The sequence below is a fragment of the Podarcis liolepis genome, assembly GCF_965112155.1.
Source record: "Podarcis liolepis genome assembly, chromosome: 6".
Taxonomy (NCBI): domain Eukaryota; kingdom Metazoa; phylum Chordata; class Lepidosauria; order Squamata; family Lacertidae; genus Podarcis; species Podarcis liolepis.
Genome location: NC_139559.1, coordinates 42,826,915 through 42,850,083, shown reverse-complemented (window position 1 = coordinate 42,850,083; position 23,169 = coordinate 42,826,915). Strand labels below are relative to the sequence as shown.

The 23,169-nt window shown below is 46.0% G+C and overlaps 1 protein-coding gene across 19 annotated transcripts in view; it reads left to right on the top strand.

Annotated features, from left to right (window-relative positions):
• Positions 1-23,169, top strand: part of ATP2B4 (ATPase plasma membrane Ca2+ transporting 4) — a 166,076-nt gene that overhangs the window by 114,507 nt on the left and 28,400 nt on the right. For 12 of the 19 annotated variants that reach the window (XM_083508791.1, XM_083508801.1, XM_083508793.1 and 9 more), the window contains exons 7-18: positions 331-366; positions 2,435-2,599; positions 4,712-4,926; positions 6,330-6,572; positions 8,729-8,970; positions 11,591-11,825; positions 15,007-15,186; positions 15,860-15,947; positions 17,221-17,327; positions 18,422-18,613; positions 19,663-19,876; positions 22,198-22,409. In XM_083508791.1, the coding sequence (XP_083364917.1) occupies positions 331-366; positions 2,435-2,599; positions 4,712-4,926; positions 6,330-6,572; positions 8,729-8,970; positions 11,591-11,825; positions 15,007-15,186; positions 15,860-15,947; positions 17,221-17,327; positions 18,422-18,613; positions 19,663-19,876; positions 22,198-22,409 (2,129 nt within the window). The remainder of the gene's footprint in view (positions 1-330; positions 367-2,434; positions 2,600-4,711; positions 4,927-6,329; positions 6,573-8,728; positions 8,971-11,590; positions 11,826-15,006; positions 15,187-15,859; positions 15,948-17,220; positions 17,328-18,421; positions 18,614-19,662; positions 19,877-22,197; positions 22,410-23,169) is intronic. The other 7 variants (XM_083508808.1, XM_083508797.1, XM_083508809.1 and 4 more) reach the window with 1 other exon arrangement.

Sequence of the window (23,169 nt, the reverse complement as noted above, 5' to 3'; positions counted from 1 at the left end):
TATCCATTAGTCCCAAGGCTAGTTCCATTGATTCGAAGCAGCAATGCTTGTTTCTGCAGCTGCTTGCTGCTTCCATTAGAGCAAAGGCGAGAGCTGGAAGGTGGGGATTTGCAGTGGCCTTTTTAGTTGTGAGGAACGTTGGACTTCTCCAGCCCTGTTGCGATGGTGCTCAGCCCAGGTGGCAGCTGTGTCGTGCATAGCTTTCCTCCCATGTCCGACAGCCTCCCCAAGAGAGCACTGAGCCCCCGCATACGGGTGTCCACCAACAGGGACATCGATGTCACAAACCGTGTGCTCAGTGCTCCACCCTTTCTCTCTTTGTCTGAACAGGTAAAAAACCCGGAGCCCCCGAAAATCGCAACAAAGGTAACCAGCCTCTCCATCCTTTGAACCAGCACCACACTAACTACTGAGCATTCCTCCTTCCTTCTTCCCATGAGTCTGTGCTCTTTGTTGCTACGGCGGGATCTCGCCTTGTTGTTCTAGAAGAGGGTGTAATGATTAACATAGTGCTAACCACCCACCACTTCCGTCCTTGCTGGGCAGCTTCCCATATCTGGCGTTGCAGCACCCCCTGCTAGCTGAGCATTGCATTTCAGGGCTGACAGGGTTTTATTCATACATGTTTTTCTCCAGTCCCTAAGTTTCAAAAATTGTTCATTTCTTCATGAAGAAAGGATAGGCTGCTGTACGCAAGATGTAAACAAAAATGCAAAAAGTGTCAAGGAACATAAGAAAGCACTTTTCCCCCCACAGTTAAATTTGTGAGGTTGTGCTGAAAATGAAATTGCAGCTTCTTCTCCCGTGGGATCCCACAATATTTTAGCTTGGTGGAATTGTGCTAAGCTGCATAAATGCCCAGGATCACCCCAATTATTATCTCGTTCTGCTCCAAACCCCTAAATCTTTACTTTTTAATCAGGGGGCTGAGGTGGGTCCAGCAGCACACCTGGTCATTACACTCTGTTCTTCTCATGGCCTTTTGAATCAAAGTGAGTGTCTATTCTCTGATATGTTTCACCCCCTGTTCTTTCCAGGCTATGGTGAAGAAGCCCATTTCTGCACCTGTCTGTTCTCCCTCTTCCTATACCTTCTCCTTTCTCTTTCTCTTTCTCTTTCTCTTCCTTTTTTCTCAACAGTTTTGAGTTTTCCCTCCTTCTGATCTGAACTCTTGGGTTATTTTGGGATTGGCCCCCACTCCCCCATCATGTCCTTCAATCCTAACTGTGCAGATCAGTTACAAAGCAGCCACGTACACATTCATCTGAACCCGCATCACTTTGGGAAGAGAAAAAAGGTGGAGGGAACTGGTTTGTTTATTTCAGGGATTTTAGGGATTGAATCCTTGCCTCTGGAAGGTGACACAGATTGCTGCAGTTGTGCTGATATGCACCAGTTGAGGATCTGCCTCTTGTATTTTGGAGAGGTTCCAAAGACATTGTGGTCTAGACCACAAAAGTGACAGGTGGGAAACAGACTAACAGATTCCCTTCCTATTAGTTGACTCAGCCCTTGCCCCCTCATAATTAACCTTCCTCTTTCCCTCCCCACCCAACAACTCCACAATTGTTGTGTTATGTACAGTGAAAAAGACTAGCTCCCAGAGGCCTTAAAATGATCAATGCAAGGGATCTGATCAGTGGAAAGATTTTTCCAGCTAAAAACAATTCTAGTTTTGTATCATTTATTCAGGTAATGATTTAAAATAAGAGCTAATCTTATCTGCTGTTAATCTGCTATAAGGAGAACCTCCTGCAAATATTAACTATCAAGCAGCTCGGATCACTTGCTGAGCTCTTTTGAGTTCTTCAGCTGTAAACCATCCCAGAGCCTGGACAGAGGTTCCTTGCACTTTGTCCATCTGAGCTCCTGGATGCTTGCACTTTCCTCTAAAATAGCCAGTACCAGCCTCTGCTGAGGAGCAGAGGACTTTAGTCATGCCATGGGAGTCTGAGTATAATAGCTGTTCACAGGTTAGGTTTTGCACCGCTTCCACCTTGCTACCTCAGTGAGGTAAGTACCAATAACTCCATCTTACAGAAATGCTCATGGAGGAGATGCCTTGCACAGGGACATGCAGCAAATCAGCGAGCCGATCTGGGAAACAGATCCCCAGAGTTGTGCCTCCTGTGCCTTCCTAGCAAGGCTGTCCTTCCTTCCAGGTGTAGTCATCTGAGATGTTGAAATGTATTGGCCTTTGGGAGGGGGGATTTTTTTGCCACCTGCTTCAGTCATCTGTTCCGGAGGGATGTGGAACAGGGCTCCCTGGATGTCTAGGTTTACCAAGTGTCTGTGTCTGTTGTTGGGGTTCCTGTGCACTGGGATTCTCTCTCCCTCTCTGTGCCGTCCTTCCTTCTCTTTCTGTTGCACCTAAAGTGTTTCTCAGCTGTTCTTCCCACTCATTCGGCCACTGTTTGTTTCGCCCTGGATCCAGCAAAAACTCAAGATGGTGTGGCCCTGGAGATCCAGCCACTGAAAAGCCAAGAAGGGGTGGAAAACGAGGAGAAGGAGGAGAAGAAGAAGGTGAAGGTCCCAAAGAAGGAGAAGTCCGTGTTGCAGGGGAAACTCACCCGTTTGGCAGTTCAGATTGGAAAAGCAGGTGAGCATGTCAATAGAGGCAGGATTTGGCCGTCTTGCAAGGCTGTCTCCCTAGTTTGTTTGTTGTGCATGGGCAAGGAAGGCAGATCCAAAGCAAGCATGACAGAAGTCAAGTGCAATTCCACTCAAGTGTTCAAAATCTGACTTAGGCTGCAATCCTGTGTGCATTTAGGGCTTATCCATACTTCCTCTTGTCCCACTGCTTTCCCCTGGGGAAAACCGCTCTTTATTGCTCAGTTGGAGCAAATGGCAATTCAGGTTTTCTCTGAATCGACATTTGCTCCGATTTAGCACTAAAGAGTAGGTTTTCCCTGTAAAAGGAGCAGGACAAGGGGAAATCCACTTTGACCATGCCTAAAAAGTATGGGCCATGCATGGAACAAGCAGAAGTGTGGGCAAGCCCTTAAATAGGATCATACCAGAATGAAGTCAGCAGAACTTACTTATGAGTAGGTGTAAATAGGATTGCTCTGTCAACCCAGCTCCATACTCAGTATTTATTCTGACTGGCAACACCTCCCCAGGGTCTTTTCTCTCCTTGCTACCTGCAATTCTTTTAACTAGAAAACCAGGGATTAAATCTGAAAACATCTGTATGAATGTCACGTTCTCTGTTGCTTCCTCACTGGTAAGGTGAACACATTGTATATGGAAGGTTCCCAATTCAGTCCTACCATTTCTAGCTGAAGGGTCTCAGGTAGCTGCCTGGGAATTTGAAGAACTGTTGAGTGTCAGAGGAAATAATATTGAGCCAGATGAACTAAAGTTCTGGCTGGGTGTAATTTGCCTTGTTCTTTTAAAGTGTGGTGGCCTCCTTCCCACTGTAGCTGTACAAAGATCCCTATCTGAATGATGTCAGAATGGCTCTTGATTAAATTTGTTGCCTTAGGGCCTAAGTGCAAACATGTACAACACCCCAAAGACCTTTATAAGAAATTGTTTGTAGGAAAGCTGGTTTTAGGAGGAACCATTTATGGCAGAGAAACAGGAGCAGCCTCTATGCTCCGAATTTCCAACTCCCAAAGCAGCTTTTCTGTAAAGGAAGAAAATACATACTGTTTGGGCTTTGTTAAAATCATTTGCATGTAATGCTTACGGGAAGGGCCATAGCTTAGTGGTAGAGCATGCAAAAGGTCTCAGGTTCAATCCCCAGCTTCTGCAGATAAGACTTTGCTCCCAGCCTCTGCGGGGAGACTCTTGCCCTAAAACCCTGGAGTGTCACTTCCAGTCAGTGTAGACTGTGCTATGCTAGAAGTTTACCAATGGTCTGACTCAGTAGAAGAAGCTTCCTATTTCCTAGGTCCAGTTGAGATTCCAGTTGACACTGCACCCCAATTGGCCAAAATAACCAAGACTTCCTCCCTGCCAGCCCTGCCAACCCAAGTGTTTTGAAAAATCCTGATTCATGACTTTTTCAAAAAAGGGGGGGAGAATAGGAAGATTGAATGAATAAAATTCGCTAGAGAGACTGTTCCTTTTTGTTTGCCTTTGAGCAAATTGCTCTCAGAGCAGATGCAGGCACAAGCAATGCCAACCATTTCTCTGCAGCTACGAGGCCAAGAAAAGAAGCTTCATCCTGAGTAATGAGTTCAAAGGCGGGGCAAAATTGTCTCATTGGTAACATGTGGCAGTGACTGGCGGGGGTGACTTTGCATTCACCCCTGCCTTCCTGATACTGGCTGTTGCTGCTGCTTACTGAAAGGGGAGAGTGCAAGGTGTAGGGAGCTCGGCCTGCTGCTGAGGCGATGGCAGAAGGGTCAGATTGGGTTGCTGCTGCTCGTGCCCCTACACTGAGCACCCTGTATTTCTCCCTCTTGCTAAGTGATAGTGATGCTTGACATTGGGAACCAAGCACCCCACACTGACCTCTGTTGTAGTCTCTACACCTCTTGGAAGAGAGAGAGATGACACAGAGAGGAGGTCCTCTTGTGCAAGTTAACTGGTGCATTGCAGTTCTCTCCATTGTGAGACCTGAAATCAGTAAGCTTTGATTAGTACCCCTCAGTCCAGGTTGGCAACTATAAAATTATCACTGTGGTCCAGCCAACCCTCTGATCTTCTGGTGGTCTGCCCTCACCTGCCTTCTCTTTCTGTCCCTGTTCCTCCTCCTCAGGCCTGATTATGTCAGCCATCACAGTCATTATCCTGGTGCTGTATTTTGTGATTGACACCTTCGGGATTCAAGGAAGGCAATGGCTGGCTGACTGCACTCCCATCTACATCCAGTATTTCGTCAAGTTCTTCATCATTGGTGTCACTGTGCTCGTGGTAGCTGTGCCTGAAGGCTTGCCTCTGGCTGTAACCATCTCTTTGGCCTACTCTGTGAAGGTGAGAGGCTGGAAGCTAGAAGAGATTTTGGACCTGATATTGGCTGCCAGGTTGGGGGAGAGAGGGCGGGGCTGGATCTGGAGGTTGGGTTGCTTTCTTCAGTTTTAGGGGGAAAGGCTAGATTTGGATTTGCCACAACAGATTTATTGTGCAAGGAAGTGGAGAGTAAGGTGCCTTTTTCTTTGGAGTGCATGAAAGGAGTGGCTAGAAGCACTTGGAGTTGGAGTTTTACAGTGTTAAATAAGCACATTTACCGTATTTTTCGCTACATAAGACACACTTTTTCCCTCTTAAAATCTAAGGGGAAATGTCTGTGTGTCTTATGGAGCGAATGTTTGGTCCCTGGGGCTGGGGGGGGAGCCGGGATTCCCCCGCCAGCCCCACAAGCCTTGGGGAGGCTTTGCACGGCTATCCCTTTAAAGAGTGTGCAGCTCTCTCCCTTCCCCCACCTCCTGCAAAAGCCCCAAAGAGCCGCGCTCCCTTTAAAGAGGTGCGCGGAGTGTGTGTGTGGCTCCTCAGAGAAAAGCCTTAAAGCGCTACACACACGCTCTTCGCGGCTCATGAAAGGGAGCACTGAGCAGAGCCTGGGATGCATACAGGCTGTGCTCAGCGCTCCCTTTAAATAATTTTTTTTTCTTGAATCCCCCCCCCCAAAAAAAAGTAGGTGTGCCTTATGGTCAGGTGCGCCTTATGGAGCGAAAAATACAGTACTCAACTCGAGCCGGCCTCCACTTCTTACACCAAATGCTTAGATAGAAACTAAGATAGATGTGAGGTCTGTTCATCTCTCTCTCATTTTTACTCTAATGTGGCATTTAAGAATAATATTGTTCGGCACATCACTGCGAGGTTGTTTAGTTACAACTATTTCCCAAAGAGGCAGATTTGCAAGATTTGTTTCCTCTCCCCTACTTTGATTTCTTTCATGCTTAATAATGATAATAATAATAATAAATTTCATTTATACACCACCCTCCCTGGCCAGGACCGGGCTCAGGGAGGCTAACATCAAAGTATGATACATTAAAAACATAAATCACACAATCAATTAAAACACAGCTTAAAATAAAATTTGGAGCAGAATAAAATCAGATGGCAACCCATGGATTATAACTATAACTATAGGGGATGGGAGCATTGAGTGCTCACCAGGCCCAACTGTTTGTGCTGGTCTTATATGAGCTGGTGGAAAGGGTTAGGGAGGCCACTTACATACTGGGTATTATAACAAAAAAAGAGAGGGGGTCAGACTGGGCCCCAACCAAAGGCCTGTCAGAACAGCTCCATTTTGCAGGCCATGCAGAAAGAGGACAGCATTTTGCATTAGTCCAATGGCCAGTCTGCCTCTTTGCCATTGAGTCTCCGTAACCCTTCTTAGTGATTCCTGTGTTTCCCTTGCACAGAAAATGATGAAAGATAACAATCTGGTTAGGCACTTGGATGCTTGCGAGACAATGGGCAACGCCACTGCTATCTGCTCAGACAAGACAGGTACTCTCACCATGAACCGTATGACTGTGGTCCAAGCTTATGTGGGGGACACCCACTACAGACAGATCCCTGACCCAGAAGCCATTCTGCCCAAGACTCTGGACCTCATCATCAACGGCGTTGCAATAAATTCTGCTTACACCTCTAAAATCTTGGTAAGTCCTGGCTTTGTGAAGGAGCTAGCATTGCCACCCTTCATCTAGTTCACCAAGGAGAGGAGTTTAGTAGGACCTTTCATCCACCTGAAGATTGCCATTCTGTGGTGGAAGGATTGGTGCACACACACTTCTTCCCCACGTGTATAAAGCATAGTGTGCAGCAGGCACTCCATGCACAAGCCCAGGCGCTTGTGGACTTCATTGGTGTTATCTTTTCCTTTCCATTTGTGCCTGTGTGCAACACGCATGCAGCGATGCACACATGCTCTCTCCTTCCACCACAGAACCAAAAGATGGACAAGCATCCTTGTGCTTGTCCCACAATTAAATCTGTTCTCTTCAAGCATATCTTTAGTGTTCACAAGAATGCTTGAAAATGCCCAGTTCCTTCTGCTGCCTACAGCCCTGTTTCTGAGGTGAGGGGGATCTCTTGGGAACCAGGATGGGGCCACAGATGGAGAAAGCAGCTCCCTCAAAGGAGAGCCTAACCGAGCTTCTTCTCCTTCCTTTGGTGTCTGAAAAGTGAAGGTGCTTTCTGTGTAATGAGGCTACCAGTGCCATTTTCTCCTGAAGATCCCAGAGGTTGAAATGCAGTCCCTCTGATCCACAGTGGGAAAAGATGCTGTGAGCTTCACCATGCTGGCATCATCTTACAAGAGAGCTTAGAGAGCTGTTTTATTAATCTTCCTAAATAAAATAAACATATTCACGTTATAAACAGGCAGGGAACGGAGTGAGGCAGGCAGGGCTCGCTCATCTTTGAGGGAGCCCTCTGTCACCTGCTGCCCCATCCCTGACCCCAAAGTGTGTTCTTTGCTCTTTGAGTGGCAGATGGACAGAGAAGGAGGAGCTTGAACAAGCTGCATCAAGCTCACAGTGGACTGTGCCTGCTTTTTAATTTGATGGAGGGACGCAACAGCTTCTGCTGCAAATGCTCTCCCCATCAATGTTCTTTTACCTGGGTGAATCTGTGAACCAACACTAACAGCTGTCACTGATCTGCAGCATATTTACCGAGGAACAGAAGAGCCTCAGTAGGTTTGTAGGGAGGAGAGCAGGACATTTGTCATGAACTTACGGTTGGTCGGTCTCACTTCCAACAGGATTAATCTCTGTGTAGGGAAAAGCAACATCTGCTGGGATCTCTGTTCTCAGACTTGGATCCCTGTTACATGTATTGGCTGCTTGCAGCAGAAAAACACACCGTGCCTTTCATGTGTTAACAAAATGCACTTTTTTCTTAAACATGAAAGTAATCTTCGTGTCTGGAAAAAAATAGCATATGAAGCTCTTTTTGAAATGTCTAATATACATAAACCTTCCAAACTCTCCAGTGAGGTAGGGAAGTGCCGTGCAGTTGGCTCCTCTGATCTGGGACTGACAAGGAGAAATCTGAATACCCACCAGTCAGTCTGAGATCAGAAGAGGTCTCTGCTTCACAAATCTGACAGGTAAGGAAATTCTGCTAATATCCCTTTCTCACAGATAGAAACTGAAGCCTAAAGAGATTAAGGCTTTGACTTCTGAAAGATAAAAATAACAGCCATCTAGCTAACTCACTTTGGATTTTCGTCGTTTTTACCTCTGAAATTCTCTTCTAGTGACAGGAACCCACCATGGACAAATCCAAATGTTTTTCATTGCATATTGTTGCCTCTTTGCTCCAAGGAGCTCGGAGTAAGGGCCAAACCAGACAGAAAGTTAAACTCCTCTTTGTATTAGCATGCATGGTTTTTTGGTTTTTTGTTTAATGCAAATAGCATGAGCTAAAGGGGCTGATAATTACCAGGATCACAGCCGGGCTGGAAAGGGGGAATTTTGATCCAAAAGTGTTCTTCATATGATAGCTGCATATATTTGGGTTAATCCTCTCCCCCAATCCCCACATTGCAATTTTATTCTCCCTCTGAGGTGGTTGGGCTCAAGGACAGCAACTAGATCAGGTTCACCCAGGGAGCTTCATGACTGAGTAGGGATTTGAAGCCACAGCTCCCTGGTCCAAGTCCAGTGCTGTACCCACTAAGCCTCCCTGGCTTTCCCTTCCTGTTCTGTGCTTACCAGTCACCCGATTCTGACAGGGTGCAAGTGGCCATGGCTGTTTAGATGTGATTTGCCATTAGTTTGTCACCTGACACTCGTTTTGGGAAATCTAGCCACCAGAGAAAGAAGGGGGCCTCCCACGTCAAGTTGGAAACAAGACGGAATGTGCGCTTCTGGGTTTTGTGCTGGACCTGAAGCAGGATTATCAAGCCGTCCGCAATGAGGTGCCAGAGGAAAAACTCTACAAGGTGTACACCTTCAACTCGGTCCGCAAATCCATGAGCACGGTGCTGAAGAATCCAGATGGGAGCTTCCGCATGTACAGCAAAGGAGCCTCTGAGATCCTCCTGCGCAAGTAACTAACTTCTCTCCTAATGGCTCTGTTGGGGTCTCTGGTGATTCTTTCTGCCATATTCCAGAAGGGTAACTGTTACTTTGTGGGTGCAAAGAAACAGCAAAGAGTCTGTCATCCAGGAAAGCTTGTGCTGTAATAGATTTGTTAGTCTTTAAGCTTCTACTGGACTCTTCTTGTTGTTTTCCATTTCCCTTCTTTACCACTGTTCCCAGAGTTCCCACTGGCAGTGGAATATCTAGGCAGACTCAGAAGGCTTTATTGCAGAAAGCTGGACATTTAAAAGCCTAATTGGGCATGATTTCATTCCCACAATTAGCAGTTACAGGAATGGGTTTTTTAAAAGTAAACAGCAAGAGCAGGGGACCCAATCCAGATTAGAGTTCAAAAGGTAACCCTCCTCTCCTCCACTACAGTCCTAGATTGGAGCTGGGGCCTCTTTGCATTGGAAACTGTAGGAGGTCTCGGTTCAGATTAGGACTGCAGTAGGGCCCCAGGGTTAAAGCCATTACATACACCAGCATCCTGATTCAGATTAGCCCCCCTACACCTGCTACTTACTTGATTAAAAAAAGCAACACTCACACATTAACAGAACTGATAATTGCTTGAGCGACATCATGTCTGGTTTGAGCTTCAAAGAAAAGCTTGAGTCAACTATCTAGGCTGCTGTTTTCCCTCCTTACGTTCAGCCCATCTTAACAAACGAGAAAGGGGGAGGATGAAAGAAAGTTGGCGATGATGGAAGTTCTCCCAGACACTAGGTCTTGGTGAGCTTCACAGAATTGTAGGGATGGTCTACTGTTTTCCAAGAATTCTCTTTTGCTGAAAAAGCTTGAAAAAACCCAGCCCAGTCCAAACTGAGATGGGCAGATTTCACCCATCTTTACTACTCTGTGTTAAACGTTGGCCAATGTCACAAACACTGGTAAGGATAAAGCAGGTACCAAACTCACACTCAGAACTGAGCATCGCTTTCATAATGGTTAATTCAGTGCTGCAGTCTGGAATAATAAAAAGTACACGTATATCTGTATCCATTTTCATCCAAGAAACATCAGGATTAAGGTTGACTTAGGATCAAACAAACTCATGGGTTTTGAAGTAGGAGATATCTTCTCTGTGGTTCCACGCTACACATTAATTACTTGGATTTCAACACAGTTTATAGGTGCCTTGTTTTTTAATATTTCCGTGGTTTTTGTAACAGAGGTTCTCTCTTACTTGCTCATGCCACTGCAAGGAGTCATAGAACTGTAGAGTTGGGAGGGACCATGAGAGTCATTTATTCCAACCCAATTGCATAATTTCATAGTCTCTTCCTTTTTGCTGCTTATGTCGGCCTAGCGGTAAGCCATAAGTGGAGTCCTTAACCATTGAATTTCCTCTGGGTTTTTGAAGTGGCAAGATACTAACGACACAAGTAGTTTCATGGGTTAAGGAATATTCAGTGATGCATGCTAGTTATGAAAGAAGCTGCTTTCCAACAGTTCGTCACTCCCTCCTATTGTGCCCACAAAATGGTATTTCCTTTCCATGTTTTTACCGTTGAAGATCATACCTGCTGCCCATTCATAGCCTGTAAAATTCACTGTGTTCAAAAAGAGGATAGTCATGCATGTAGGGGCAGAATGAGGCCTGTGTTCTATTCTATTTATTTATTTGATTCCTATCCCACCTTTTCCTCCAAGGAGCTCAAGATAGCAGCATACATGGTTTCCCCTTCCTCATTTTTCCTCACAACAACCCTGTGAGGTAGGCTAAGAGACAATGGCTGGCCCAAGTTCATCCAGTGACTGAGTGGGGATTCGAATCCTGATCTCCCAGGTCCTGGTCCAACGCACACTACACCACATTGTCCTGTAGCCGTGGATGAGGTGCTGGAAACTCTGTAGGTCCCCAAAGGATGCCTAAAAATGACCTACTCAATTCCCTTCTATTTATCCCAACTTGTCCAGTCAATGGTCCAGTCCACTGGTGGGGGGGGGCATTCTCCAAGAGAAAGACTCAGCTCTGCTCTAGACATGAGGCACCTCTCAATTTCTTTCTTGTCTACATCTGTACTAGGATTGTTTTATTTATTGTTTTATCCCTTGTTGTTTGCTACCCTAGGCTTCTTTGGGAGGAAGGGTGGGGATATAAATTTAATAAATAGATAAAATAATAAAAATAATAGAGCTGTCTTTCCCCCCAACCTCTACAGCAAATGGATGTAGACCTCTTGGTCTGTTCCAGGTGGCTACGAAAGTGTCTTATTACGCAAACAAAATATGCACCAAAATTTGGTATCTCTGTCCATTAATATAGTTGCTGAAGTTCAACAGGCCCTTAATCTGTGGACAGTCTTGTATGTTAAAGCTAGGTTAAGGCTCAAGTTAGGAATGGGCAGCAGTACATACTTTCCATTAAAGAGGGCAGCACAACCCTTCTCATTGTTCTTCTGGGAAGGAGAAAGTAGATAATGTACTCCTGTATGTAAAATAGTGTGTAATCCATGCCTCACTAAGGCACAATCCCTTTGGACCATGTACCTAAAGCTCTTTGCCTTTGCTTGCATGAATACAGCTTTTGGAACACATGCTTATTATTCCTTCTGTTTCTCCCCACCCTACCTTTGATTCAGATGCACAAAGATATTGGACAAGAATGGGGAATCCAGAATATTTAAGGTGAAGGACCGGGATGAGATGGTGAAGAAAGTGATTGAGCCAATGGCTTGTCAGGGGCTGCGTACCATTTGCCTGGCCTATCGGGATTTCCCTACTGGAGTTGAGCCTGACTGGGATACGGAAAATGAGATCCTGTCTGACCTTACCTGCATCACTGTGGTTGGCATTGAGGACCCTGTTCGGCCGGAGGTACCAGCATGGCTCTCCTTGATTTTTGCCTAGTGCAAGGAGGAGACAAATCACTTCTTTCCCCTGAATCATATTATTTCGTCATGTTGACTCTCATTTGGTCCCAGCTGTTTTCAAGATTCATTTCCTTCAGGCCCATCTTTGTCTCCTCTCCTGATGCTTGTTCCCTTGAACGGGTCTTGTGCAAACCAGTGACTTTTACACTGGGCCTCTTCTCTAACATCCACCTTGCCACTTTTCCTCATTTGTCACTGTTACTTTAATCACCAATTCAGACTTTCAGTATATTGGACTCCTTTGCCCTTTCCGCCCCCTCTTCTTCCCTACTGTCACTTCCTATCTTTGCCAAGGCTCTGCTTTTTCTTGACTCCTGTGCACTGCTTTCTTATGGGTCCATCTGATTTACTGAACTTCGGACCTGGCTTCTTATTTATCTGCTCCTGCTCATCTGCTTTTAAATGCCTTAGTCCCATAAACTTTCTGACTGCTGCCATCACGGTCCTGCCTCACTCTCTGCCAGAGTTTGAAGATAACTGTATTTCCCATTTACAGTCAGTGGGTTGAATCCAATGTAGCGCTAAATTAAACTCACTTAGTAGCATGCATTTTCCAATGGCAAAATATCTTGCACCAGCCGAATGTTGTTGTGCAAGAGGCTGGATAACCAGTTTACTGGTAACTTTGTGGAACAATAGATTGCATACTTCATTATGCAGCACATTTCTGCTAGCACAGCTGTATTCCTCTTTTGCTCAACATCAAAGCTTGCCCATCCTCTGCCAGTACACAGAGAATTCTGGATACTGCCCAGAAGCCACTGGGATGCTGTGTTTTCAATAAGGCTGGTAGTGTGAAGAAAAGGCCCCTGTGAGATTCTGGCAGCTACAGAACAATGAGAAAGTCATGAGGTACAGCTTTGTCCTCCACAGAGTCACGTAAATGGGGGGAAAGCTGCACCTGTTGAATGCTACCCTACTGTGCAGTTGTTGCAGAAGTTGACAGCAGTGTTAGGAATTGCCTGAAAGAGGGAATTTTGGCACACCCTTCGTTTCCAGTCACGGTGCTGCGGGAGGTGTGGCAAATATCTTAATTCTGTCTTCCAAGCAATTACAGAAGGGCCCAGGAACCCTGCCTCATCCTGAATGAGGCAGTTTTAATTTACAAATTCCACACAGAAGCAACTGCAGGGATTCTGACAGGGAATGAAGGCTGCTGAGGGAAGGGACACGTTTTTGAGCATCCAGCATCCGCCTCCTCGGCCTGCTTCTCCCCACCTCCCACACACTGTTTTCTCTCACAGCTTACTATGGTGGTGACAAGCAGACAACTGACCTAACAGAATCAACCATCCCAGGCCTACCTCTTGATTACATTTCAGTGCTGGCCCCCTGCACGCGTCTTTCCTTAATTAGATGTTGAATTATCTGGGGTTGGAAATGGCTTTGCAGATGCCCTGCGTGCAGTAGCTCTGGAGGCGGTGATTCAATTTGCTGGTGCCTTAGTAATGTCTCCCTCCCTCCCTCCCTGCTCAGGCTTGCTCGGTGCAAGATAAAGCCTATTAGAGCAGGGATGCAGCAATGAAATCAGTGTTGCAGGGCAAGGCGGGAGGCTGGCCTGCCACTACTTTGCTGTCCCATAGCGGGCGCGTGGTAAAAAAAAAACCCTCTCACCCGCCCACATCGTGGCGCCAGAGGTTCCCAAGCGATGCTGCGTCATTTGGGGGGTGGGGCGCAACAAGTTTATGTCTCCCTAGAGGCAAGAAATGGTGCCTATTCCAGAAAATGCTCAGGAAAAAACTTGTTGCCTGGCTACGAACCGTGCATTTTCTGAGAAGCCACAATTGGCTCCAACTCTCAGCACACAGATTTGTACCTACATACAGTGAAATGCATGTTTGTGTGTGAGAAAGGTCATCATGCATGGACCACCCGGGGTTCCTTTGGGAGGAAGGTTGTGATCTAAATTTAATCAAGTAACAAATAAATGACAGCTTACGTTTAGGTTTTGTAAGGTTCCAGCAGTAGGGGATCTGTCACGTACGAAGACAACCCTTTATCGAGCACTTTCAACTTGCAGTTCATGGCAATTTCCTCTTAGTTCCTTTTATTTTTGACTAAGTGGAAGGCAATCTCTTATTTTTAGTCACACTCGGATGATGATCGCAGGGTCCAGATTGGTTCCTATGGAGAGAGGTGGTCCTTGAGGCATTGCGGCCCTGTGCTGTTTAGAGCTTATATGTCAAAACCAGCACTTTGAATTGGGTCTGGAAACTAATTGGAAGCCTCATTGTCCATAATCAGATCATTTAAGGTTAAATCCATTTTAAAGTGTTAAAATAAATAAAGTTAAAACAATTTTAAATAATTGGGGTGGTAATAACAACAAGCCCCACTATGCAATACCCCAACCCAAGGTTCCATTCAAGCGCCCTGCCCTCCTAGGCCAGTTGGAGGAAGCCTGTAAGGCAGGGAGCAGGTTCCTCAAGACTACAGCCAAAAGTAGCCAAAATGAGCTACTTTTTAGAGACAAAATCTGAAGATAACTCCTTAACTTTTGTTGTTACTGTGTTGAAAGTCCAGTGGAAATAACTTGAACAGGATACATCTTTAAACAAATATTTGTTGCTTTTTTTTAAATGACCTACGTTTGGAGAAGTTGCATTGCAGTGTTGTCTGGAATGTATGGACATAAAACACAAGTGAAACTTGGAACAAAATGTTGCAGAGTGAAGTGTTCCTGTTCAGCATTCCAGCCAACCCACTAGCCCGTCTTTCAGGATACTCCATTCCAATCTCCTCCCTCCCTCCCCTGGTTTTCCATTCCCCCTCACTGTCTGCATTCTGTGGCCACTGAGCCTGCTTAAAACAATTACTGTGTTGTTGTGGTGGTAGGGCTTCCACAGTTAAGGTTTCTTCCTAAGTATTTTTTTCTACTTCTGCAAACCTGGGTTTTCCCCCTGAGCCTGCTGATTCCCTCCTGAGCACAGTTGTATACATAAGGATCCTACATAAGGATACATCCTACATAAGGATCTAGACTCAGGTAATGAGTTTCCTGTTAGTTTATAGTTGTTGTTCCCCACCCTCCCTGCTCCCTCTTCAGGCTTTATCCATGATTTCCCGCTGCCTCATGCATGCACGGCTCAGCTTCCTGACTCTGTTATCTCATGGCTTTCCTACAGGTGCCTGATGCAATCCTGAAGTGCCAGCGCGCTGGTATTACTGTCCGGATGGTTACAGGTGACAACATCAACACAGCCCGTGCCATTGCAACCAAGTGTGGCATTTTGCTACCTGGGGAGGACTTCCTGTGCTTGGAAGGGAAGGAATTCAACCGGCTGATCCGCAACGAGAAAGGAGAGGTGAGAGGAATAAGGGATTGAGGGAACAGGGTGGGGAGAAGCCACTCAGGGGCCCGGTCAGTTTATTTAGAGGACCACTCCCCTCTTGACAGCTTCTGAAACGTGCCTCATTCTGTGTAACGCATTCATTCTGTGATCTCTGGGGAATAATGAGCTTTTTCAAGCTCCTGAGAAGGAAACTCTTAGCTCTGAAGTGCAGGCTTGGCAAGGCTAGAATGCAGCTATAGAGAGGGCTTTTCTCTGCCCATGCTTGTTTTTAATACTACAGGTATTTTCTACGGCCTCCTGCTTTGCATCTGAGCTGACTCCAGCCACTTATAAATACAGAAAGCTGACTGGTTTTGCTCAGGATAGAATCAGAGAATTGTAGAGTTGGAAAGGGCTTTGGGGGTTATCTATTCAAGAATCTCAACTGAAGCATCCATGATAGGTGGCCATCCAACCTCAACCTTCTCATGCTTTATATGAGATCCATGTTAGCATGGACAGAATGGGTTTTTACCCACATGAATGGCTGACGCAACACCTTGGATTGTGAAATTATATTAGTTTACCTTTAGATAAGCAGGTGTCACTTGTGAGTTCTCAGAACTTCCAGGTAGGAGGAAAGAGGAAAGCAGTTCTCAAGCTCCTGTTCCAGGCCAATTGGTGAGTTTGTGATTTTGTCTTGCAGGTGGAACAAGAGCAACTGGATAAGATTTGGCCCAAGCTACGGGTCCTGGCACGATCTTCACCCACAGATAAACACACGCTTGTGAAAGGTAAGAACTTCTGAGGTGACAGAACTTTCCCTCCAAAAAAATGTCCTCCAGAAAGTGGGAGGGGGGAGAGAATAGAGGGGGCAGAGCCCAGAATTTGCAGCTCCCTATAGCAGCATTCTGTGCATTTGCCTTTAACCTGCATGTGTGAAACAGACCTTTGCTTGGAAAATTATATCCTGCCATTCCAGTGCTGGAAAGAAATACTCAAGGCAACTTTCACAACCAAAACTAGTTAAATAACAATTTAAAAACAATAATTAAGAAAAATAGTGCTCACTGGAAGGACAGATCCTGAAGCTAAGGCTCCTATACTTTGGCCACCTCATGAGAAGAGAAGACTCCCTGGAAAAGACCCTGATGTTGGGAAAGATGGAGGGCACAAGGAGAAGGGGACGACAGAGGACGAGATGGTTGGACAGTGTTCTCGAAGCTGCCAGCATGAGTTTGACCAAACTGCGGGAGGCAGTGGAAGACAGGAGTGCCTGGCGTGCTCTGGTCCATGGGGTCACGAAGAGTCAGAGACGACTAAATGACTAAACAACAACAAGAAAAATAGAATCGTGGAATTGTAGAGTTGGAAGGGACCCTGAAGATAGCCTAGTCCAACCCCCTGCAATATGCAGCTGGCCCATACAGGGCTCAAACCTGCAACCTTGGCGTTATCAACACAATGCTCTAACCCAGACTTTTCCAAACTTCTCATGACACACTTTTTAGGCATGCATCATTTTGCGACAAGGGAATTCCGTTTTACTAGCAAGTCAGAGGTTAAACTAACCCCTTTCCAGGAGTGCGGGGAGCGTTCACACAACGCATCTACACACTGGAGCCGACACACTAACGTGTCGCGGCACAGAGTTTGGAGAGCTCTGCTCTAACCAACTGAGCTTAGAAAACCCCTTTTTCTTCATCAGTAGGCAGACTGAACGCTTGCCGAAACAGTAAAGTCTTCAGCTGACAGTGAAACATTGGCAAAGGGGAAGCCACACAAAGCTTCTGGAGGCAGAGAGTTCCACAGTCTAGGTGCCCCAAAAGAAAATATATCCTTGCCAACTATACTTAGTGGCATGTGTGAAAGGGTCTCCCCGGTGATCTTTGGTGGATAGCCTCATATGGTAAGAGGCTGCCCTTTTGGTATCATTGGCCCTAAGCTGTAACCACCACAACCTGAATTGCTTTTGGGAAATGGCCCGTTGTGTTGCCGCTGGATGCTCTGCTGCCAGTTTGGGTCTCTTTGTGCCTGCCCTCTACTGATGTTCCTACCATCTTTCAGGAATTATTGACAGTACCGTTGGAGAACGGAGGCAGGTGGTGGCTGTGACTGGGGATGGCACCAATGACGGACCAGCCTTGAAGAAAGCAGACGTGGGATTTGCTATGGTATGGACTGATTGGTGTGTTGGAAACCAAATGCAGCAGCATGTGGGGTTAGTGATTTGCTTGTGTGTGCCTTGGCATAATGGAGCTGATAAGCCGTGTGTGTGTGTTAAAGCTCTGTTTTTATTCTGCTCTATTTTCTGTTTCAGTTTTTGCACTTTGCAGAAGTCAGGAATGTTACAGCTCAGGACAGACTCTCACAATCCCTGGGCTCAGTAGGACACAGCAGGCAAGCATTAGGAAAAATTGGTCACCACAGGATACCTGCTTAATACTTCTGAAGCTTGCTGGGATTGTTCTGGCAGCGGCAGATTCTGTAGTAACTGACTGCCACCGTGTGTCTCTAATGGAGTTTTGCAACAAGCCTAATTGCCTTCTTGATCTGCTGCCATGGTTCTTCACTGAGGTGCAGGAGGAGTCTGAGCAGAGAGTTACTGCCTAGGTTTCTACCACACTTTTGGTGTTGCAAAGGGGGACAATCAAAATCACCAGTGGAATCTGCAGCAAAATGTTGCCATGCTCCATACCCTCCTCTATGATCCACCATTTCCCCCTGCCACCCAGTTTTGTGTGCTTCCCTGCCTGTAATAGAATTATGTGCCCATTGCTCAGTCCTCAATGGGCTGTTTCAAGCCTTCCCGCACTTAAACTTAGCAGGTGTTAAATGTGTGTGTGTGTGTGTGTCTGTGTGTGTGTGTGTGTGTGTGTGTGTGTGTGTGTGTGTGTGTGTGTATACACACACACACACACCCTGCAAATTGTGAGGTTCTCTGAGGCCTTCCTCTTCTGCATGGATGGTCCCATTTTTTATACATAAGAGCTGACACTCAACTCTGAACTTCAGAAAGAGAGGGAGTATTTTATGTCTCAAAGGGCCTTGTATTTCCTATACGCCAATCAGTTAACTCATCCATTTGGGGGGGGGGGATTATGGGATTAGCCATCTAATTCCTCCTGCAATCTCGTGGTCCTCATCTGAAACTGGAAGGTGCCTGCCATTTTGAGCGCAAGCCTATCTCTGTGGAGAACCAGTCGTAGCAGCAGAACGACGACCTCTTGCCAGCTTGATCTCCTCCTCCTCATTTTTTCTCCCTCAGGGCATTGCTGGCACAGATGTGGCTAAAGAGGCCTCGGATATCATCCTGACAGATGACAACTTTACAAGCATAGTCAAGGCAGTGATGTGGGGCCGCAACGTGTATGACAGCATCTCCAAATTTCTGCAGTTCCAACTTACGGTCAACGTGGTGGCTGTGATTGTGGCTTTCACGGGTGCTTGTATCACGCAGGTAACATCAGTCAAACGGGGAGGGGTTTTATCTATAGCTTAATGTTTGGAACAATTGAGGTGTCTTGGAACTAGCCATTCTGAATGCCATTCCTAGCTCTGCTGGGCCTCTTTTGTTTTGGAGCTTTGAATTTCACAATGTCTGGTCTTGATGCAGGGCAGCGTGTAAAGACCTGTGTTACAGAGATGGTTGGGTTGGATTTCAAAGGTAGCCATTTCCTTGTTGGATCCAGCCCAAAGATCCATCTAGCATTTCCAGCAGTGGCCAACTGGATGCTCCTAGCAGGTCTCAAAGCTGATGAAGGGAGCAATCCCTTGTTTGTCATCAGCTTCTGGTAATCAGAGGTATAATGACCCATAAAACGGAAGATCTAGATGGCTATTGCAGCTCATAGCTAGCAATGATCTGTCCTCAGTACCAAGGGATGGAGAAACTGCAGCCTACAGATGTTGCTGGACTACAACTCCCATCATCCCTGAACATTGGCCATGCTGCCTGGGACTAATGGCAGTTAGAGTCCTGGAGGACCAAAAGGTTGCCATCCTCAGCTCCATACATTTGTAGAGATTATTGCAGCATGGAAGCACTTGGAAAATTTGCTGTCATTGCCTACTGAAACATCTCCGCAACAATAAAGACTGCATAGATATTATTTTTTATTAATTAAATGCAAGTTGGTGTTCTGAAAATAGTTAGGAGTTGGAGCCTTAAGGCTGCACAAAAGTTAATTGGGAGAAGATTATAGATCATAGAATTGTAGAGTTGGAAGGGACCACAAGGGTCACCGAGTCCAACCCCCTGCAAGATACATGTGCTCTCTAAGCTAACCCCCCACTCTGCACTAAATATTTAGTAGTTTAACACTATAGTTGTAGCATTAGTATTCTTGGGTTTCCAACTTGACCATCCCTGGATGATTATACTAGTGGGTTAAGAGTTTGAACTTGTTGCATGTCAGCTCCAGGTGAGCAGCTGGGGGAGTGGGGAGGCATAGTCCTGGACCAGAAATGAAATGCACTCCTTTCTGATGGATGCTTCTCCCTTTGCAGGACTCTCCTCTGAAGGCCGTCCAGATGTTGTGGGTCAACTTGATCATGGATACCTTTGCTTCGTTAGCCCTTGCCACAGAACCCCCAACCGAATCCTTGCTCTTGCGCAAGCCATATGGCCGCAACAAGCCACTCATTTCCCGCACCATGATGAAGAACATCCTGGGGCATGCTGTGTACCAGCTCACCATTATTTTCACACTGCTCTTTGCTGGTGAGAGTCAGAGATGGAACTTGCAGCCTTTAGCAAGACATGAAACCATTAGGTTGGGTCTTGGAAATCTAGATTCTCCTTTCCCTATATCTACCTTGCCATACTTTCCTTCCCTCCACAAAAAAAATTGTGGGCCTTCAATTTCGCTGGCAGTAATCATTTATAATAATTCTATGGTAGCCGTTGATTGAGTGGCTTAGCATACAGGAAAGTTTTCAAACAAGGCTTCTCTTTCAATAAAATGAAACTGTTCATGCAGCTGATTCTGATAGCTGGCTACTCTCCCATCTATGATGTAGACTGCCAGGAGCCAGTGGTGGAGCAACATGCTGCAGCCCCCGGAGTGGAGAACAGGCGGGGGCATGGTGCGTTGCCCACGAGGGCATAGTGCATATCTTGAGATGGTGTGGCACGCATCCCAGGGGGTGGCCAGGATGGCACCCTTTCCCCCAAATGGTACCCGGTGTGGTGTGTTCCCCCTGCCCCCCTTTGTACGCCAGTGCCAGGAACAACTTCTATGTATGATCTTGCAGGGTTCAGAGGCAGAAATTCCATGCAAAAGTCATAATGAAGACCATTGCATGTCTGGCTGTTGTGCAGCTTTGACACAGTCTGTCAGGAAAAGACAGTCTCTATGGAGACTATATGACCAATACATTTAATCCTTGGCCAAGGGAAGAGCTTTAATCTAGGAAATTATGCCTTTCATCAACACAATTTAGCTTTTCTTTTGCCTTTTAAAAGCTGTTTTACATTAGTTTTTCCTTCAAGTGATGTATTTAAATTTGGACAGGTTCAAGTACAAGTTAATTGGACTTCTTTTGGCTCCAGTCTCATAAAGGGAGCTGTCTAATTTTCCAGCAGCTCCTTATCTAGGACTGACAATCCTCATTCCAAATACAACCCTCATTCTGCCCTGAGAAGACATTAATGCAAATTGCACCGTCCTTTTTGTGTGCACGGGTCTGGTTTGTATCATCCGGTTGCCAATATCTGAGACTTCGCAGAATGCAGACTTTGGCAAGTATTAGTAATGTGGAAGGACAGGGAATCAAGACAAGAATAGACATCTCACTTTCTGGATTCACTGGCCTGTTATGCACCTCATATTAAACCATAATTTAAAAGAAACTATTCCCACCACGCTCATTCCCTCGCTCCTGCTGCGCCACAGAAAAAACCAGCCAGAGTCTGGGTTGTCATGTCATCTAAACCTATGCTCATGGTTTGAGCAGTGAGCCCTTGCACATTGAACCATAGTTTGTTTTGAACTATGATTTGATGGATTTTCTTAGTTCCATGATTATTGTCTACGTTCCAGTTGGCTGGTGGCGTTTAAGAAGGCTGAAGAGCATGTCCCTTGGCATACACAGCCAATGAGCTACTGTGTTGCCTCTGTGCCCTTCCTTTGTAACTGCAGGGAGCAGCTCTCTGCAGGGTGTCTGCAGAACTGCAGCGGGCTCTCTCGGAATGGTGCCACCCCACATGGTTGCTTCTGCAGATGGCAGTCCCTATCTCTTGATACCCTGTTTTCCTGGAGACACTAATGTCACATTATATTTGTCCCACACTCATGAGGGCTAGAAGCCTAGCTAGGATTTTGGACTTGTTTTTTAATGAAAGGTGAAATTCTCAGGAAAACAGAAATACACAAGCAACAGAAAGTCCCCAAATATGAAAATGTACCGAACAAGCCTATAGAGAACGAAGTGAAAATGGATACACACAAGACAATAAGCAATACACATTCTTGATGGAACACCCATTATTAGCCTGCTTTGCCAAATGAGTCTTTTTCAGACATATTCCAGCAATGTTGAGTCCTTGGGAAGAAATATTTTCAACCGTCGTCTTAGGGAATGAATCCAAATTCTTCATATGCATCAACAAGATCCTTTATTGGCCATTAAAACAGTCTAATATTAGGCAAAACAGTGTTCCATTGGGTGTGTATATTGCTTTTTGTCTTATGTATATCAGTGTTTATTCCCTTCTGTATATGGTTCTTCAGTACAGTATAGCATATTTTCATATTTTGGGTCTTTCTGTTGCTTGTGTATTTCTACCTAGGGAGCCTTGCTGCAAGTTGTGCATTATCCTTGAATTCTCAGGAAGCTACTTTGTGTGCTGGAAGAACGAGCCTGTGCTGTTCAGAGAATGAGTTGCTTAATGGCACGCAAGATATGTTTGCAGTTAACCCTGGTTTGGGGATCGTGTTCTCTACTGTGTTGTATAATCACATCGTAATCTCTGGTGTCTGTGTGTAGGGGAAGGATTGTTGTTATTCTTATCATTTTTTCTTCAAACTCTTCTTCTGCTAGGTGAGAAATTTTTTGATATTGACAGTGGCCGGAACGTCCCCCTCCACTCCCCACCCACTGAACACTACACCATTGTCTTCAACACTTTTGTCATGATGCAACTTTTCAATGAGATCAATGCTCGCAAGATCCATGGTGAGCGGAATGTCTTTGAGGCCATTTTCCGGAACCCCATCTTCTGCTCAGTGGTGCTAGGAACCTTTATTGCCCAGGTAAATTATATTGGCTAAGAGGCAGGCGGGAAGGGGATCATGAGGAAATGGAGAGAGAAAACTGGAGGTGGAGGGGAGAGACTATGAAAGGAAACACTGTCAGAAGTTGTTGTCTGAAGCATGCTCCTTGACCAAACACCACATAGCTCTTTGTGAGGCTGACCACAATAAGGCCTTGTATGGACAATCCATCCAGAAGATAAATTGTATATTGAGGAGTTAGTGATCTGACAAGACAGGCCTACCTCGCAAGTGTGTGGGAAAACAGAAATAAGATGATTGGATACGAGAGTGATCCACGCAACGGTCACCTCCAGACTTGATTACTGTAACTCACTCTACGTGGGGCTGCCCTTGAGACTGACCCAGAAACTCCAGCGGGTGCAGAATGCTGTGGTGAGACTCCTTATGGGGTCCTCGCTGCGGGATCACATTCACCTGGTGCTATACCCGCTGCACTGGCTCCTGGTGGAGTACAGGATCAGGTTTAAGGTGCTGATTTTAACCTTTAAAGCCCTATACGGCCTAGGACCCTCATACCTACGGGACCGCCTCTCCTGGTATGTCCCATAGAGGACCTTACAGTCTTCAAACAAAAACATCTTGGAGGTCCCTAACCACAGGGAGGTTAGGCTGGCCTCAACCAGAGCCAGGGCTTTTTCGGCCGTGGTACCGATCAGGTGGAACGCTCTGTCACAAGAGACTAGGGCCCTGCGGGACTTGACATCTTTCCACAGGGCCTGCAAGACAGAGCTGTTCC